Here is a 20625-nt window from a genome sequence, read left to right as displayed (position 1 = left end):
AGGTGAAGCGTATTCACGTACGTTTGGGAGTAAGTTCAATTTCAGTGAAACCGGCTGCTAAGTAAAGCCTCTTAATATCGCAAAAATTCCTTCAAGATGCTGTAAACTGTGAGGCATTTGAGGGAGGGGAATTGATTTCCAGATTCACGTTCATACCATACTTTGCTTTGCCTAAAGATTCCGTAGATCCACATTTAGGCAAGTGGTCTGTTTGACATCTCTCCATGAATTTGAATAATCAGGAGTTTGGGATGAACTAAGTTTGCATGAAAAACTAACCGCATTCAAAGCTGCTAATTCGCAGGCAGCCACGTAGCGAACTTGTGTGTGTGTGTGTGTGTGTGTGTGTGTGTGTATATATATATATATATTTCCATTGCAGCGTAATTGAAAAACCACACGAAACATGGTCTTCAATCAGGCACAATTCCCATTGGCTGGCGGGGTTTTTGCTTTGAACAAAAAATTTTATCATTTGGCCCGATCAATACGCAGAGAACTAACAGCATGTAAATAAAAGAGATGAGCCACTGAAGTTTTATCTGGAGATTGGAATAGTAAAGCTCTGCAGGGGGGAAAACGAACACATGGAAATACTGGCAATGGTGATTTGCTCCCGAATTTCCTGGAGATCTAAAAGCAGCAGGACAATGCAAAACGTTTTGTCGTAATTCTGAACTGCAATCCCTGAACTGAATGGGAACTTTGCCCAAATATTTTCTGATTATTTTTTTTTTAAGCTGCACTATCTTTTTTTTATTTAAAATAATAACAGCAATAATAATAATAATAATAATGAGAGAAGACTGCTTTATCTAACCCGGAGGCTAATTTCACAGGTTCAGCCGGAGAAACGGTTATTTGGAGGTCGAAACAAATCTTAACTTCCCTTTTCTGAAAAAGATTGCTAATTGGTACATGAATCATACGTATCATAAACTGCATCACTGCCCACTAAGCACATGCATTATGTAAGAAAGAGAAGCGTATCAGAACCTGGTGCTTTTTATTTTCGCAGCACTTCAAATTAGGCCTACGCTGCCTGCCACCCCTTACAGTCGACGGAGGTGTATGAACAAGAAACAGCCTAAGGAAGAGAAGATTCACGGGCGAAAGCTTTTGCGTTTCCTCCACTTACTTGTAGCCAAATTAATCCACTAGGTAACTCAACTCTAGGCATAATGCATGGTGTGTGAAACCCATTAATTACTTTCAGCCTCCCCCCCTACCCAAAACCCCTTCCTCTAAGTTTACTTTAAAAGCAGCCGGTAGACAATGCAACGTAATTAATTTACCAATTTATTTTATGAAAAGACTCTTTGCCATCGTGAAAATGTAATCATAACCCTGGTGCTGAGCAGGAAGTGAGTGGATTTCTGTGCGAACAGTTTGTCACAATGCAAAAGGTAATTATTTAGTGCTTCTGTTCCCTTTAATGATCTAACATTGAGCAATACTGTTTATATTGAAGAGAGCTTGCACCTTTAATTACCAATTACATATACATAATTTTAGAGCCAAAAGGGAAAGAAAGAAACGGAGGTGAGGGTGGGGGGGGGGAGAATACAAGTGCTGTGAAAAGACTCCTTTAGACAACACATGCACCGTTTCTAGGAAGAATTCCTATTAGGTGGGAGAAGAGTGTCAAAATATTAAAACACGCACGCACAAAAGGAGAGATAAAGGCAAAAGAACTGGAAGAGGCAAAGTGAAGTAGCACAGCTGAACAGAGCCAAGGTATGTAAAGAAACAGAAGCTGTAGCACAGGATCCAAAAACACCTCTTGGCATTTCCTATAGCCATCCTGCTCGGCTTCGAAGTTAAGATACCGGTAGGCTCTTGAAATTAGAATATTTGGGCTACGCACATTAGGCTGGTGTCGCTGTTGTTGTTTTAAAGTGGGGGGGGGAGAGGATCATTTATTATCTTTTTTTGATAAAGGAGATTTTATTTTCCCCCACTCCGGGAAAAGAAGAGAGCAGGAAAACTGCAAGATTTGCTAAGCTTCCCATGACTCTGTCAATGTAGAAATTCCAAAATCTCCTTCAGTTGTCAGCAACTTGAATTGTTCACTTTTTCCCCCTTTTCATTTCTCTAACTAATCGTTTAAGCACCCACAGAAGGATTATAATAATAATAAAATAAAATAAAACCTCGCACAGTTCTCCCGTTTTGCAAGATGGTCCGTGAATCTGAAGTTATTAAGCTTGCCATTTCCTACGGTTTATCTGCCCAACTTGGCATCCTGCATTACGATGGTCTCCGTAGCATTTGACCGTAATTAGTTAAGTCCGCATGTGCGCATTCATGAGAAATCTTCTCCTCTCCCTCTGCCCATCAAAGCAGTCTGCAATAGCTCTTTTTTCAAATAATAATAATAATCTGGTATCCTTTTCATTCTTTGGCAGTCTTAACATTTTAGGAAATCAGCTTTACACTCTCTGAACTAACACCCCCCCCCACCAAAGCCCTCCTGAATGATCATCATCAATTTCAAAGGAATCAAGAAAAGTTTTTTTTTAAAGTTATTTAAATTACAATCGGAACTAAAGTAACTCATTTAAGAAGGTCAAGCTTATCAGCTTGATTGTGATATGCATTATCTGTTAACTCCAACCAATAGCGTGCTTACTCTAGAGCAGGTCTATTAACTGTGATGGGATTGCCCCAGAGTAAACAGAGCCTGGTAGGGTACAGCTCTCCTCCACTGCTAATAAACCTGCCATAAAAAATTAAAATATGCAAAAACCTGATCACTTATCCATGGCCAAAGGTGAGGAGAACCTCTGTTTAGTACTTAGGTCTGAACAATGCTCTTTTCTTTCCTTCAAAAAAGCTGCCCTCGCTTAGTGATGTTAACGCATCCACTGTGGACATGTTAGGGGGCATGATCCACAAGATACAGCTCCCATGACACTGGGATTCACATCCATAAGGCTGGTGCAAGAGCAGAAATTAATAGTTCGTGCCCCAAAGCCAGCGTAGGTCCAAGCTGAACTCTACTTTATGCTCAAGTGCCATAATAACATAAGGCCCCAACTGTTTCAGATTTAAGCCTAGCTTCTCCTCAGCCATGTTCCTGAATTTCAAAGGTTACAGGGGTTTGGAAAACTTTGCTCTCTCCATCATCTATTTTGGAAAGGGACGGAGGGAGAAGACTAACTCCAAGTTCTCCTTCAAACAAGGGAGGGTTTTGAGGCAGCTGATTTCAGCCCCAAGGAAGGAATCAAACATCTGAGCTCGCTCTGCCTTAATGCATCTTCCAAGGGCCGTTCTCCAAAACTGTCCTCAAGGCCTAGGTCCAAGAGTCAGCTCTAGCACACATCAGTCTCAGCTAGTGCAGCCAATGGTCAGGGATGGTGAGTCCAGCAACATCTATCTGGCTGGGCAAAGCTGATTTAATGCATTTCATAGTGTGCAGCAAGGATAAAGAATCACATGTGCCGGTAACCAATATTCACTACAAGATTTAAATCTCCTTTCAAGACAAAACAATTTGGTTGGGGTGGCGTGGGGGGCTTTGGGCACGAGCAAAGAAACTATCGGCGCTACAGGAAAAATCAAGTGGATTTCAACTGCTACGGACATCAAATCAAGCTCCTGAGGACCGATTCACATATTGTTGTTGCCACCCAACCCCACAGTCAAGAGGAAGCTGCAAGCTAATCCCAGCTCCTCAACGAGAGCATACCTTACAGAATGCACATCACATTCTTATTATCTTTTTAAAATGCAATATGTGAAGTGGTCCCTTTTGAGGTCATGCGTCATTTCAAAATATCCAAATTGTATTCATGTGGCAGAAATGTAAATGAAAGGAGGGGGGAGGAGTTGGAAGAGATGGCTGTATGCTCTCTCCCCTTTCTAATCTTATCAATCCAGAGCGTAGGCGAGCAAAGATGATTATTTGTTATTATTATTTTTAAGGAGGGGAAAGAATAGTGGACTGTATCAGGGGGCCAATGTCTCGCTGCTTCCCAAGGTTCTTGCCTACATGCAGGTTCTGCACGACACCAGAAAGATGTTCAAGCCCAGAAGCCTATGGAAATAATGTTGTTGTTGCTGCTGCTGCTGCTAGTTATCTGCAGAGGTGCTAGCGGGTGCTACAATCGCCATGGGTACTGTAAGGTTGGTTACCATGTAAATCTCTTCACAAACCCAGATGAGCAGACTGCAGATTAACCAGATCTGACTGCGTTTTGTAATGATGAACTGATGAATCATGCAGCACTTGCCAGCTGCACCCCTCTACAGGGAAATCCTAACTTCAAAGAGTCTCCCCGCTTCTGCCCCCCGTGAGGATCTTCCAGCACTCCCAAGATCTGGGTGCAGCAGCTGGGAGAATTCTGAATATTGGTTGTGTGAAGAACATTCGGAAGCCTTACCCAGCTGCCCACTGGAGGAAGCACATTTGTCTTTAAGATGCTACCCATAAAACCATCTTTTTTTATATGCTGCTGTGTGTCCATCAGCAATTATTTCGCGCGTGCACACACGCATGCAGTTCGCAAGTGAGAAGATAACTTGGATCACCCAGCGATTGTTTTAAAAATGCCGCAGCTTAAAAGAACACAGTTGGTCAAAACCTTTGCCTGCCAGCCATCCCACCTGAACCATTATTTAGCCTGCAAATCCTTTTCAAACTGAAAATTTAATTATTAAGAGATTTCATGTCTACATTCCACCAATAACACAGCCCTGGACACTCCAGGCGGTATATAAATACAATAAATTATTATCATTATCATTATTATTTATTTAGGAGCCAAGGTGTGGTGTTGTTGTTGTTTTGCATTGATTTCCACACAAAAATAAACCCAAAAGAAAGGTGATGCCCAGAGACTGATGCACATGAGAAATGGACCAAATGTAACTCAATTCCAATGTAGTAAAATGGTTGGCCGGGACTATTAATCGCAGAGGAAAATGCCTTATACCTTGAGTGGTCCATCTAACTCAGTATTGTCTACTGGCAGTGGCTTTCCAGGGTTTCAGACAGGGGGACACTGTCAACCCTACCTGGAGATGCCGTGCATTAAATGTGGAGTCTTCTGTGTGCAAAAACAGGTGTTCTACCGCAGAGCTGTGGCCCTTTCTGCTGGTCACAGACAGAATGAAGCAGGTGTCCTGGCAGCTCCACAAAGTCCTACCAGCCTGCAAATAATGGCCCACAGCAACCTTATAAAATAGCCAATTGCCTAATCACGGACAGAAACAGCTACGTTCGGAGATGTCTGTGGGCCAGTAAAGGATATAATGAATATAATGAATACATATGCTGCTTAACATGCACGTTCGGTTTTACATTCTATCTTGCATTAACAACACTCGCAACTGGCAGAAATCTGATACCCAAGAGCCTCAAATGCACTATTTGACAATTAAAAAACAGTGCCACCCCTGAGAAGGGAAAAGGCAATTCAGCCTCCGTGGCTTTTTTCGTTCTTTAGGCACGCCACTGAAGCTGTGTCACGAAAAGTGACAACCGCTCCTGGATTTGCACGTGGCCCCAAGGAAAAGGGAGAGTCTGCTCTCAGTACACACCACCAACACAATTATCTGATATTGCTTTGTAAAGATGACTGGCCAGCCTTCAGGTGTTGCCAGATTCTGCTCACTGTGGAGAGCAGAGGAGCTTGGAGTTCCCCCATTGAAACGTCTACAAATGGCACGGGCGGCAAGCCAGACACCTTTCACAGAACTAGTCTGTTATCTTAGAAAACAAAGTTTAACCCCACCAATGGAGATGAAATGTAGGAATGTAGGGCAAAAGTCTCTGGATAACAGGAGGGGGGAACCATAGTGGTTGTAAGGCAGGGAAGTAGGGGACGAAGTGAAACGAGGTAAAAAATAAAATGCCCAGCATGTTCGAGCACAAACCAAAATCCTTGCAGCAGAACTGAAGTCCGGTGATTTCGCAAAGGCCACTTAAAAGCTGCATGGTGCAGTGATCACTTCCAGCCTCTTGACCCCCCCACCCCCTTCCCTAAATTTCTACCCCAAGACATGCCTATGCACTTATTTAAATCAATGGCTACATGCATGCAATGTTAATGGAACAAAAGGTGATGTACGTTTTGCTAAATAAACTAGTGGCTCGAGGTGCAGAAAGGGGAGGAAGAAAAAAGATTTATTGCAACTGGGAGGCTAAAATGCATAGGTTCTTGTATAGACCACGAAAGCGGTAAATCTTCACAGATAAATCAGGGATTGAGATGATGTGATACAAAAGCTCCCTTTGTTCCTGCGTGAATAGATTTGTTTTAGTTAAAACTGAAATAGAAAAAGGAGAGGGGGGGAGGAAACAGATACTTCAACAAGGAGTGGAGCCGCACAGGGGATTTCTATACTTTTGGCTATACTAGAACAGGCTGCCTGAATTATAGATTCTCAGCAATGTATGAAGAAAACAAAACAAAACTGCCCAAATGAGGGGGAGAAATCAATGCATTTGATTTCTGCTGTGGATTGAAACCCAGGTGGAATCCGAGTCAAGTTTCTTTCTCAACAAGGGGATTGTAAATCACTCTTGCACGGCTCACACCCAAACTCTGAGCCATTTTTCAAGATTCACAGAAGCCAGGGTGTTCCAACACCCAGCGGATTTTGTGGGTCCATTCCAGGCTCGTAAAACACACACACACACACAAGTGGAAGAACTTTCTGTATACAATCACTCCCCATTCATTCCTCCTGCACCACGGCAAACACACACACACTGTCCCCCAACAAGCAGCACACATCATTAGCTCCTTCATAAAAGGAAATTTATTATTATCTGCACTGAGACAAAGGTCTCACGGACGTAAAAAATAAAATAAGATAAAATGACTAAGGCAGGTACGACGAATGCCATACAGTGAATCGCTATGTCGCTTTTGCTAGAAAATGATTATGTTCTTATAATGTCGCTGCAACGGTTGCTACCCACCTCCTCTGTCTCCCTCCCTGGTACATGAGTACATTGCATGAAGTGTTTGCTTCTTTCATTTACAGTATTTGAAAGAAAAAAAAGCACATTAGACATTGTTAATATATATCCCTTGGGAAGAACAAGGAGAGGGGATTCCCTACCGTTTAAGAACCCCCTGTATAAAGACTTAGTTGGCAGTTTGATTCTCTGTTTTTTCCAAGGGATGGTGGAGCAGGGAGAAAATCTAACTGATTTCGAGAGGCAACTTACTGTGAATACACAACCGCCTCCGAGGCTGAAAGCCGAGGGTGGAAAGGGATTGCTTAGGGACTGCATGAGGACATTTTATGAAAGTAAATAAGCAGGGAAGGAGGAAGGTGTCACTATAACAGCCGCTGGGAGCATGGCACATTTATCAGTAATGCCCGCTCTGTGCGAACACCGGCTTCCCCTCATCTTGTTATGAAGATATATGCGGACATCTCTGCGCACTTCTCATGCGCCCATGTTCCATGTGCTTCGGTCCCAGCAGAGTCCCAGACAGGCGTAACTGGATGCAGAAGAGCAGCGCAAGGTTTCTCCCTGCACAAGGCCCGTCAAAATGAATGGAAGCAGCCCAAGCTCTCCATCTTTGTAGCTGCTGCACTATGACGACTATATAATAGCTTCCATGGTGATTTTTCTAGCCAGGCTAAATTTCAAGGTATGTCTGCATGCAGCCCCAAAAATGTCCCCGAGGCTGCAATTCAATGCAAACTTACCTGAGAGTAAGCCACCCCTGAATGCAATGAAACTTGCTTCTGAGTAAACAGAGGGGAAGGTGGTCATTTATTTCTGCCCCCAGCCCAACTTTATCCATCTCTTCAACTTCATTGGGATTCAATGAGCAACAAGCAAACAAGGAGGGGTTGGAATATTATTTCAGCAAAAGAAAGCAGTTTGGAGACAGCGACCATCTTCATAAGAGATGCTTTAAATTGTGCCGAATGGCAGAGGTGCCTCTTTGCTTAAGAACTGCTGCCCTTGATTCTTATCATTTCAAAAATGTGAAAAGTTTTAAAGTTCTGGGAGGGAAGCAAGTTGTTACTGGCAAAGTTGGAGGGGGCTATTCATTTATTTTACAATAAAAGGTGAGATCCTGGTCACTTCATTTTCCAGGTTAGTAAAAAATCAGCTGCCCGCGGTCTCTATGCTTCCAACGAACAGAAATCCCTAAATGAAGGGAGGAACCTTCAGATTCATTAAAGCCTCATCAAACCCCCCCCCGGCCCCCACCCCACTCACCTCCATCTAGTTCAGAGTGAAGGCTTTTCCTATAGTGGGTGACAGCCCTACTCTTTTGTCTGACCCAATTTATTTCTCTTTCAAGTTCATATGAAGCCCTCCACTCTTGTCAACAGAGAAGAGTATCTACCCACAGACTGTGTCCTAACATGAGAAAGAAATCTGCAGAACAGGGAACAACGCCACAACCTGACAAACTTCTTCACAAGCATTCACTCCTGGCATTCCCAGATTCCACCCCCCCTTTTATAACCCACTAAGCTGCATATACATTCGACAAAGAAGTGTCCCAATGACATTTACGTAAGCAAGGTGTGTGTGCAAGCTGGGGGGGGGGACTCAAAAGGGGAGCGCGCGCACATTTCTACACACACCAAACGAGAGAGAAAACTTTCGTACATTCTAGGTGGTTTTCTCTCTCTTTCTGCGTGGAAAATACCTACGCCGTTGTTCCAAGAGAGGCGGCAGAGCAATTAAAAGTAAGGCAACCTGCTCAGGTGGATTTTCTGACCTTCAGAGCCACAAATAAAATCAGGCATTGATCAGGCTGTACACAACGTTTAGTACATAAACGTTCATAACTATTCGGATCTCTCGCTGCACACTGAAATGCTTTTGCATGTGGCAGGAAAACGCATGCTATGTGTGATACCGATTTTCGCAAGAATACCCTGCGCTGCTACACGGGTCTTTGAAGCATCTGGTTCCATTAGGCATTCAATATTATGAACTATACGCATATGTATTATTCTGTTAACTAGTCTCCTGCTGAATTTGTGCACACACGCATTCATTCACAGAAGAGAGGCATGATCCATCTGAACTAGTACACATTGCCTCCCCCTTTTGAATGCATAGCTTCTCTGCCGGATTTCTTCGAAGATTTCGTTCAACCGGCCCTTTATCAACCTCATTCACGATACTCATATTTATCAGTCCCCCTGTAATAATGTCTTGAGGCTCAGTGTGTGCGCAACACCTAAACTTACCCAGAAGATTTAATCACAGCATGCATGTGCATTTTAATACTTGTGCAGAAGCCTCCCCTTTGCTCTCGGCTAGTCAAACAACTCAAAAACTGGGAAGGCGAAAAGATGAGGAGTTGACAGTGAAAGACACCGTTAAAAACTAATTTTAATTAAAAGACATCTATCTTGCTGGAGCTGCTTAATCAGTCATAATTTGCTTAGAAAATAGATTTATCTAACTTGCAATCTCTCTCATCTTGTACCGTATAGATCTCGGCATGAAAATCAATACCACAACTTTACACCTAAAACATTTTGCAGCAATGGGAACCGGCTCACTTGTGCCTTTTTTACATTTCCTCGCCTCCACGGGTGCTGGGAAACCCAAATTTCTCCAAGAGACAGGCTATGAGCGCCCCCTAGCCGCCGAGGCAAGCCACTGAGCGCCAACCAGCCACAAATGTGACTTGCAATTCAGCTGAAAAGCTAGCAAAGTTTATTTTGGAAAGTACTTTGTATCAACAAACAAGAGTGTGCAGGGCGATCTAGACAGGAAATGTAAAGTGAAAAGAAAAGCCTTGCGCTCGATGTGCTAAACCAATAGATCAAGCTCCAGGCACAGTGAGCTCTGATAAAGGAGGCAAAATAGGTGCCAACGGGAACCAGTGGCATCTTTTGGCCTCTTCCCCACCTGGACCACAATCATTCAGATCATCATTTGTGTTCTGCGTACTAAAGGACTGTCCTTCGTTCAACACACGCACACACACGGCACAATAAATTTGATGCTAAATAAGGACACACACATTCACTCCAATGCAAGCCTTGCTAATAAGGAACGTTGGGGAGGAAAAGATCTTCAGCCATGCTTACTAAAATGCTTCAATAAGCTTGACAAAATAGCATCCTCTGTGTTTGCCTTCCAATGAAAAGCAAATCTGTTTCTTATTCCATCATCCATTCGCAAAGCTGTTTCTTATCAAACAACTCAAAGGCAGCTTGGGAAGAGTGGACAGAATGTTTGCAAGTATCCAAAACGAGAGAAGAGCCTATCCTTTTAAATTCTGCAGTTTTTAAGTTTAATGTAACGTGTGTGACCTGACAATGTGCAACTCAGACGCAGCTAATGGAGAACACGGTATTTTCAATAACTCAAGCTTGCAACACCTGCTAACATGCATGTGTTACAGCCCTACAGGTACGCCCCAAAAAATCCAAGCATCCCTGCCATTTCCTTCCTGGCTAATTCTGTTAAGTTACATCTATGTGCCGTTTTCTTTGCTGTGTCTGTTAGTTGTCTTGCTCATCTTTGAACGACAGGAATTATTCCACAAAAGGAAAACATGATAATAATGGGAAAAATAAATAAAGGGTGTTTTCTCTCAGCTATAGGGGCAGGGTCAAATCAGGAAGCAAATAACTTGCTGACCAGGGACTTCAAATCTTATTTCTTATATATATAAAAAATTAATTTTAAATTGTACAGGGATTATTTGATGTTTTTCTCCTTTCAGCCCCCTCCCCTCCATAAGAACTTTCTTCAGGAGGGTTCAACCATATATAATATATAATGAAGGTCATTTTGCTGGCAGAAGGTGACTTAAGACTCGGTTCCAACAATTCCTCCCATTCCTAAAATTCATAACTAGTGCTCACATCTCACTGTTGAAGCGGTTAAACTGGAAAACCTGTCGCAGATGTCCGGCCAACGTTATCATCTGTCATTCAGAACAGACCTAGAACATCTCTTGTCGGGATTTTTACATAAGAGATGTCATTTTCGTATTATACAACTTTGCTGTGTTTTTCACAGTCAACCATCACTGGAGACGTACCCAAATTTGCTCATTCCATCAGCTATCCCTCTGTCACAAACAGGGTACAGTATTGAGATACATTTCGGATGGGGAACTTGAGTCTCAGGAATGACAGGAGCCTCTCAGAATTGTAAAAATACCATACTATGGCAATAAAGTCAGTTATTGTATATAATAACAAAAACTCTCCCCTGATCCGAAATGAATCTGGATTGTACCCTTCCAGCTGCAAATCCTATGCTTGCCTACTCAAGACTAAACCCCAATCAACTCAGCAGTGCTTTCTTCTGAGTAAACATGAATAGGAACAGGCTGTAAATATTCCCCCCACCCACCCACCCATCTTTCTCACGCTCACTTTCTGCTTGTTTGCCATTCAGGATAGCAGTTTTTCTTTCAACACCCCACAGGGACTAAAATCTAATAAACTCCAATGAAGAGGGTTAGAATTAAACCCATTTGCTAGCCTACTTAGCACTATACCCTCAAATGCAATGCCATTTCCTTGACAAGCTGCTCCATCAAACAGCTGCGGACCTCGGAATCTGACTTCAGATTCCTTCAGCAAAAAAAAAGGGGGAAGGTATATTTGCATGTATGTGCAGAGGGGAGTTGCCGTGCTAAGTTAATTCTTTCTTTATTTGGCCCTTCTCGTCAAACTTCTCTCTTCTAAACAGGCTCCCCTTTTAATAATGTATAACTGTTTCCTAGAAACTGGTCCAGCCACTTTCACAGTGAAACCATCTCTCTGTCTCTCTCTAGCTCAAACATCCAGTTGCTTTTTCTTGATTCCTGCCCCCACCCCACCCCGGCTGCCCATTGCAAATCTAGGAACACCAAATACACACGATTTATGCCCACCTCTCTTCTTCCCTTTTCCCTTAACCTTAGTTTAAGAGACCTCAGACAGTCCTGTTGTTAAGTCCTTTCCAGATGGGAGGATGAATAGGGGAACAGAGAACAGGACCTGGCTACGGTTTTTCTCACACTGTGCAGGCAGATGTTTAAAGGTACCCCTTCCATTATATTTAACACCCACCTGGTACCTGATTCCAAATTACATATACTCCCCTCCCCCCCAAAAAAAATCAAAAATCAAAATGGGGGTGTTGATGGGAAAGAGCTGAAAATCAGGAAGAATCCCACCTGACTAACCTCATGCCAATGAAAATTTGGAACATTTGCAAACATGCCTTTCCTTTTCCTATTATCTCCACACAATACTGTCTTGCCTTACCTTTTTTCTGGCTCGCATACATTACATACACACAATCTCAAACAAGCAAAGTCCCCTATGCAAATCACACGGGGGAGGGGAATAGAGTTACATGAAATAATCTGGATCTTGTTGTTGTTGTTGTTGTTTTTTAAAAAGGAGGGTGGATCAACAACTGCCTCTTTACCCTCTCCCAAATGTTACAATCCGGCTAGGTTTTCTTAATGGGGGAAAAGAAAGAGAAAAATACAGTTTGGTCGAAAGGTGTTACAGGTTTGGTGTGTTAAGTTATTTCGGAAAAATTAAAAAGTACGTAGAAGAAAACAAAATCCACTTCTCCCCCCCCCCCAATGGTTCGGCAGCACCGTCAAACTCCCCGGTTGCAAAACAGTGTTCAAAATCAACCAACGCATCTTCATTGGTACCGCTGCAGCTGGTTAATAAAGGCTTTTTTGTTGTTATTTTAGAGGGGGTGGCAAGAAAGGGCTGTTGTTGGGGGGGGGGGAAGAAGAAGAAAATAAAAGTGGAGAGGGAGAGGAGGGGAGAAAAAATAAAATTCGCAAGCCCAGCACCGTCCAAGGTCGAACGGCTGCATTCGCCAATCAATATAATTCCGATGTATTGTTACAAACAACAATTTTTATCAGCTGTAACAAAGGAGAGGAAAGAGAGAGAGAGAGCGCGCTGTCACCAAATGCTGTTGGCAGATGGCTGCTAGTCTTAGGCTTTCAGGGGGGAGGGGAGACGCCGGGCTATATATATATATATATATATATATATATATATATATTTAAATTTTTAAGAAATATAACATACATATTCTATTATTCTCTCTCTGCCCCCCCCCCCAACATCCTCTCCGGCTCGGCCCCCTTCCCTCTTGCTTCTTTCTCTCCCCCCTCTCTCTCACACTGCGCCCGCCTCCCCCCCTTTCTCCGCTCGCCCGGCTCCACACGCGCAACGGCTGCTTTGCAAAAGCCAAGCGTGCAAAGGGAGCTGTTCTTTTTGGCGTTATGTTTGGGGCTGTGATTTTTCTCTTTTTTTTTCTCCCTCCCTCCGCGCCACCACCCCCCCCCCACCCCATTAACAGGAACAGAGGCCGATTTCCTTCCCTTGCATTATTATCATTATTATTATTTAATTCTGAAACTAGCCTCCAAAATTTTTAAAAAATGATATTATTGATCATCCAGGTCAAGAGAGCAAAATGCACATCCCTGCTGCCTGCAAACCTTCAAGGCGCAACCTTTAGGTGTGTTGGGTTTCCATTGCATTTCAGTGTTGGAAATAGAGGAGTGGGCAGAAGCGAAGTAGCAGAGTTTGGGTGCTTTCTTTTTGTCCTTCATTATTAGCAGGGCAGGAGATATTTGCAAAGCGAAGCTGCTACTACGGTAAGGAGAGCCTGACACCACCCACCCCGGATCTCGACTCCTATACAGGCAACTCTGGGCCTGGATTCCCCCCCCCCCCTAATACACAACACATACACCACACCTCGTACTAGATCGCTCCTCTCGCTTCCACCCCTCAATATACTGCTGCCTTGGGCTGCTTTTTTGCTACTACGCTGAGATCCTACCACCTCGCTCTTTTGCAAAAGTGTCGCGCCTTTTTTGCAGGACTCCTTCGCCGCTTTGCAAACTGTGCGCGCGCTTCACTTTGCAAAAAAAATATGTGCTACTTTACTTTGCAACGTGCACACAAAATGTACCCCTTCCCTCCCACCGTACACACCTGTCTGTCTCTTCCCCCCCCCCAAAAAAAACACCACACACACCATTTTGCAGCAAGGTTAGCACATGCATAAATGCATACAAAAGCTACCTTGCGCTTTGGGCAGGGCAGCCGGACCTTGCCCAGGGGGGAGTCGAGCAAAAGGTTCTCGCCCGCCCGCCTGCCGGTCTACCTGTACACTGACATTTCTCTCGGCCCCTTCCCCAACGCCCGGTCGTTATGTCTCCGGTACCAAGCTGGGCTTCCCTAAAGGATGGCGATGGGGGGAGTCGGGAGATGCAGACCCCCGTCTCTAGATCTCCCCCCGACACACACACACACACATACACACACAACCTCGCCTTCCGCGCGCCGCCTCCGCCTCTCCCGGCTCCCCAGACCGGCCTCGCAGCTCCATCGCTGGCCTGCCAGGCGTCCCTTGCATGTGGTTCCCATTAAGGCTCCCCCCCGCTCCAGCCCCGACTCCAGCCACCTTCCTCTTCCCGGCTGCTGCTGCTGCCGCCGCTCCGGCTGCTGCTCTCGCGTTCTCGCCAACTTTGGACCAGCCTTTCCAAGCCAGCCTCTCTTCTGAAAGTCCTTGCTGCGGATCCCCCACCACCCTGCCGTCTTCCCCGCTGTCCCCAGCTCGCCTCTGCCTCTCTCAGCCGGCTTCGCGGCCTCCTCCGTTACCCTGCAAAACTTTACTTTCCAGAACACCTATCCTGCCGGCCCCCCGCTTCTCTTCTCTCCTCGACTCCCCTCTCCCCGTCCTCCCAGCCAGCCACCGTCTTTCCCCCCCCCCCGCGCCAATTCTTTGCAAACTCTCCAAGACCCTTCACTTTACGCGCAACACACCCCTTCTCCAATCTTTCTCGGTCAGCTTCACACACCACGCGCACAAACGCACCCCAACTTCTCATGACTGCTCTCCCAACACACACATAGAAACAACACTTTCCTTTCCGACCCGGCTCCTTTGAAAGAGTTGCAACTTACGCGTGATAATTTCCCTTTGCGATAAGTGCTGCGGGTTCCCCTGCTTGCGACGGGACATTGCCCTGGCATTTACACGGTCATCGCCCGGAGAGCTGGACTTGGGTAGGGGGGGATCGGGTTGGAGGTGGTGGTGGTGGGGAGCGATCTTCTTCTTCTTCCCGGTCTTCTATTTTCTTCTTGGTACTTTTCTTCTTTAAAAAAAAAAGAAGAAGAAGAAGAGGGGGGAACAGTTCCACACACCCCCTTGGAGCACTCAAGATGAGATTCTTCCTTCAATTAAAAAATCATCATCGGAAGAGGAGGAAGTGGGGAAGCCTTGGTTTTTGTTTTCGCAAGACAACTGTTTTGTTTGGCTGGTTTGTTTGTTTTTTTTCCTTTTCACCGCTTCCAGGTCTTTTCTTGAACTTCAGGAGAGAAGGATGGTTTCCCACCCCCCCTCACCAAGCGCTGACACCTTTTTTTTAAATTTTTCCAGAGTGCTTTGGAGGCGGGGGGGGGGGGGTTTTGAAAAAGAAAAACAAGAGAGCAGAAGGGGGGGGAGAAGCAAAGTGCACTTCTTCCACCAGGAGGAATCTTTTTAAAAAAGGGAAAAAAATGGATTACATACACACACGCTCGCACAAAAGTAGAAAAATTGGAATTTCCCCACACGCAGAGAAAAATGCAGGAAAAAATTACCCTTGCTGGGTTAATTAGAATTCTTTCTCTCTCGCTTTCTTGTCTCTTTTTTAAAAAAAAGAAAAAAAAAAGAAAAAAGGGGGTAGCCCAAACTGTGTCTCCTCTTTGCCAGTTCAAGTGCCACTGGGTTGGTTTTTTGTTGTTGTATAATATTAATTTTTTTGCTTTGCTTTGCTCGCACCACTTTGCCACTGGCTTCACCCCCCCTCCTCCCCTCGCTTGGCACAGGGTCTTGCTAGGAAGGAAGCCCCCCAGTGATTCTGGGTTAGTGCTGGCTATTACTAAGGAGATATATTGCAATGTGAAGATGGCGGAGTCCTGGTTCCCTGGGAGCGCTCTGTCTCTCTATGGCTGGGTCTGCCTCCGTACAATGGGATAAAATTCAAGTTCAAGTGCGGACGTGACGTTTAATCTGCACTAGAGACAAAAAAGACCTAGAGAGTAGGAGCACTGGGGGCGACTAGCGGTGGCTTTTTAACATTGTACCCTGCAAGAGAACAAGAAGAAGGGGGAGAAGAAGGAAAAGAGGAGGAAGGAGAGAGAGAGAGAGGGAGAGGGGGGAAAAGCCACCCTCAAACAGACTCCCAACACACACGCGGCTCCGACTGCTTAGCCAGGGCTGCGTCTGCGGAGCACGCAGCCAAAATGAAATTAAATAGAATTTAGCCGGGGAAGGGGGAGAAAAGAGGAGCAATCAGGGGGGGAAAAGAGGGACCGAGAGTCCCTTTCTCCCAAACCATCGCCGATCAGGTTTAGGATGAGACGCAGGAAAGGTCTGGGGGGGTGTTAGGTGGCGGGAGGGGGCAGATCAGGGCCCGGACATCCGCCTCCCCCCTCCTCCGCCCCTTGGCAAGAAGCCCAAAAGGGACGGCCGTCTCCCGGGGGAAGCGCTGGCGGGGGGGCGAGTAGGTAAGGGGGCTGGTGAAGCTCAGCAGGCTGGCGCCGGAAAGGCAGAAAAAGAGTGGGCGGTGAGAGCGGTGGGCTCGACCCGGCGAGCCAGGCGGGAGGGGGTTGAGGTGGGCGCCCCCCGGGAAGGGCGCGGGATCCATCCTGCTTTCGCTCGATCCACCTGCTCCGAGATCTCCCAGGCGGCTCGGATCTTTGCTTCGAGGAGATCCCTTCGCTGCCCCCCTTTCAACTAAGGAGCTGTCGCGCTCGCTCTCCTCTTCCCCTGCGCGCAGGCAGCCAAGCAGGCGGCAGCGGCAGCAGCAGCAGCCCGACTCCGCTCCAAACACCTTCGCATTTCCAACAGTTTTTACAATAACACAAATATCTGCGTGGGGGAAGAGATATTTCTCTCTCGCCCCCCCCTCCTCTCAATCTGAATTGCGATTGCAGAGGGAGCCACAAAGACGCGCACACTCTCCTCTTTCTCGCTCCCTCTCTGGTCGTCCCCCCTCTCTCTACCCACTTCGCGAGGGAAAGGGTCCCTGTGAAATCCCCGGGCTCGCTGCAAACTCAGCATTGACCCGAAGGAAGCCAAAACCGGGCAAATCGGTAAATAAGTCACGGTGGACCTCCACGCGCCTCCCCAATACATTCCAACGCAGTGGTGGTTATTAAAACGCATTTTTACGCGGCTTCCCCTGCAAGTTTCTTTTTGAAATGCGGGGTTCCCTTGTGACCTGAGGTTTAGCTTTGCATTGAATTGCTTTCCGTGCCGGAGCACTCTGGATGCACCAGTGATCCTCCAGTTTGGGGGTCCCTAAGTTTATAACTAACCTGCACGCCCGCACAAACACAGCGAGCAAGGTTGCTGTCCCCTAATTCTGATCAAATAACGCAGAATAACCATCACTGCTTGTTTCCACACGCGTCACGGCTGGCGCATTTTGACTCTTTAGTTCTGACCGTAAACAAGAAAGGGCGAGGAAGAGGGAACCGGTACGTCGTCTTTGCCACACTTTTAACCACCCTGATCCACAGAAGGGTGGTTAAAATGCCTTTAGAAGGCTCGCTTCGTCCACATTAAGTGGTGCTTGAGTTTATGACTTTGTACTAGACAGACCCAGTTCGGAACCGGTCGGCTCTAATAGTAGGATCGCCTCCAGGAGGCCTGCAGCCTTACTTCTCTGCGCGAAGCTGCCCCACAAGCCGCCACGATTCGAAAGAGCACCCAGCATCCTCTGCGAGGGATCCTGGAGACGTGCGCTTCTGGGATCACGCGCTTTTTCATTGGCTCGTTTCGAAACGCCGGGCGCGCGTGACCCCTGCAAGCGAGAGAGCCATTGGGAAACGGATTTGCTCCCTCCAAGGGTCCAGTTCACTAGCAGACCCCGCTATGGAGTAACTGCGCCCGTCGGTAGTTGCAATCTGAATTGCAAAGTGTAGCATGGGAGAATTCAAACACGCTTAGTGAGAGGGTAAGAGATTGCATTAAAGGCCCTCTTCCTGTGGTTAACTTCCCTCTTCCCATTACTGGAACATAGGAAGGCTGCCTTATACTGCGTCAGACCATGGGTCCACCTCGCTTAGTGTTGCCTGTACTGACCGGCAGCAGCGCTCCAAAGGATCAGGTAAGGGTCTCTCCCAAACATACCTGGAGAGGCTAGGGACTGAGCCTGGGACCTTCAGTACTCCAAGCAGATGCTCTGCCATTGAGGATTAACTCCCCATCATCATCACCACCACCACCACCCTTCCCACATAGTGTCCTCGCCCGGATTCACCACTTCCTCTATACTTAACAACCGTTGGCTTGGGGCTCACTTGTAGTCCTCGCAGACCTAGATTGAATGGCTTGACCAGGAGAGAGCTGTAGTGTGGTTTTTCTCCTGCTGGGAGAGGCGGCCCCGTCCAGTTTTAAGATTCACATCTCACCCCGCCCCACTTATTTATAAAGGGAACTGGTGCACCTAACTCACAGTAGTCCACGGGACATGGTGAGCTGCTCTCCCGACAAGCAGTTTCCTAGCTAGCCCTACTTGGAGACGCAGGAGATCAAACCTGGGACTTTCTTCAGCCAAGGCCAAGCGGGTGCTCTGATCCTGAGCTCCGGCTCCTACCAGGCAGGGCTGGAGATGTGTGGAGAGGTCTTCTTCTCACACACAAATGCTCCAGTCTCCCTCCCCTTCTGCTCCAGTCCCTGAGATGCTTTGATGATCTGCATTCATACATTCAGCTAAGAAGCAGAGTGGAAGACAACCTAGCAATAATTAAACCCCCTGAATTTAGAGGGAGAGTTAAAATATATGCGTAACGCTGCAAGCCCATATACACTTTTTTGGAGTATGTGCCGCTGAACTTCTTAACTTCTGATTGCCAAATTTTCACAACCAACGGGCGTTTAACAAGGCAGAGCAACCTTAGGCTAATATCCCACTGTGCTCAATGAAGCTCACTTCCAGGTAAGCATATTTGGTCGGGTTGAGCATTCACTATTCCACTGTCCTTCCATCTTTCAAAGCAAAAACCAGCAGCCTGCTTCCATTTCCAGGATCTGCTTGGAAGACCCCATCTTCCGTCTCATCCGCCTCATCCAAATAAGCAGGCGTGCCATTTGGGAACATGGCACTCCTGCTTATTTGTTTCCACCTGAGCTGAGCTCTTCCAGGGCAGAATAGAGGATTATTCCTCCCCCCCCCCCAATAAATAAATCCAGAAGTGGGATGAGTGAGGGCGCCAATGTGGGCCCTCATTGGCCAACCCCCGGCCCAAACTCCCCCCAACTGCTCTTCTGAAGACCTGGCCCAGTTCTCCTCGCTCTCCACTCAACAAAGCGGGCAAGAGAGAGATGGAGCGAGTCGTCCAACGCCGCTTTAAACCCCCTTCTCTAGCCCCACTCCCAGACTTTCGCAGATTCGCTGGGGGCTTTGCCGGTTTCTACAAAAGGCAAATTAGCATCACGATAGAAACAACTCCTTGGAACACAGGAAGCCGCCGAAAAGGAGAGAGCGAGAGATGGCTCTTTCTTCGACGCACACGCGCGCGCTGTTTCAAAAAGTTGTCCAAACAATCCTAGCGACAAAGAAAAGAAAGAGGAGGGGGGCGCCTTAAAGGACCCGCTGCTGCGATTGTGTGAGAAGAGGGAGGGATTTGTGGGGTTTTCATATCTTGGTGGAAAGCAGTGCTTTCTCTCCCACGCCCTCAAACTCCCCCGCCCCCCAAAAAACTAGGGTATTTTTTTTCAAACTTATTCCAGATATTAAATTGTATGTCCCATTTTCCTACAGTTTTACGCGTAGCCCCACCTGGTATCACTATATTTGATGCCAGGAGTAGAGGGTCCGGATGTTTCCAGGTAGCCTTTCTAGGCTGGTAAAGTGCCCCAGAAGATACAACAGTAATTGCATACTGTCCTTGGTGTATTGTGCGCCGCCCTGTGCTCCTAAGTGCGGAGGAAGGTCCGGGTATATAAACCACGTGATAACTGAAGAAGTTGGAACAAATAGTTCAGGAAACAAAAGCTCTGGTGAGCATCTTGGACTTGAACTCCGACGCGCGAATCCTTCTCCGGGTGAGTTCCTACACAAATTTCCCAAAGCAGTTTTATTTCCTTCGTTCACACAAGTCTTTATTTCCCACAGCCTCTTTTTCTTACTCCTTGCTATGTTGTTTGGAATCCTTTAATACCAGTGTAAAGCCAAACATACACTTCTAGGGCTGAGATCCGCGGCACATTTACCTAGGAGTAAGTCTCACTTGAGTTGTTGGAATGGCTGCTAAGTTAATATGTAGTGGATCGGCCCATAAAACTTTGGTAGGTAGACTCACATTTTTTTAAAAAAAAATACCCCTACTCCTTCGAACCACCCTGCTGGGGTGTATTCACACAACCCCAAACATCTGCGGGAATTTGTAGGTCACGTTCTTCCACCAGAATTTAGGTCCCATATGCGAGTTCACGTCAGAAGTCAGTCCCCTAGAAATCAGGGCGACTTGCTTCTTAGAAAACACGTACAGTATAGGACTTGACTTTTGAGTATAAATTCAGAACAGGCAGTGTGAAGAATAGTGTGCTCTTGTTTCACGACTACACAAGCAGTAACGCTTATTGACAGCGTGGAAATTTGAGGCACTCTCTGCTCCGACGGACGCTTC

At 46.3% G+C, this 20625-nt stretch overlaps 1 protein-coding gene across 1 annotated transcript in view; it reads right to left on the bottom strand.

The window, feature by feature from the left end:
* BCL11B (BAF chromatin remodeling complex subunit BCL11B) overlaps positions 1-15397 on the bottom strand; it is a 155506-nt gene extending 140109 nt beyond the window's left edge. Inside the window, 1 exon segment of the mRNA XM_033140168.1 lies at positions 14908-15397. Coding sequence (XP_032996059.1) covers positions 14908-14965 — 58 coding nt within the window. The 5' untranslated portion in view covers positions 14966-15397.
* Between the last annotated feature and the right edge of the window lie 5228 nt (positions 15398-20625).

Source organism: Lacerta agilis, chromosome 1 (genome assembly GCF_009819535.1).
Source record: "Lacerta agilis isolate rLacAgi1 chromosome 1, rLacAgi1.pri, whole genome shotgun sequence".
NCBI classification, from domain to species: Eukaryota; Metazoa; Chordata; class Lepidosauria; order Squamata; family Lacertidae; genus Lacerta; species Lacerta agilis.
This window is presented reverse-complemented; position numbering and strand designations above follow the sequence as displayed.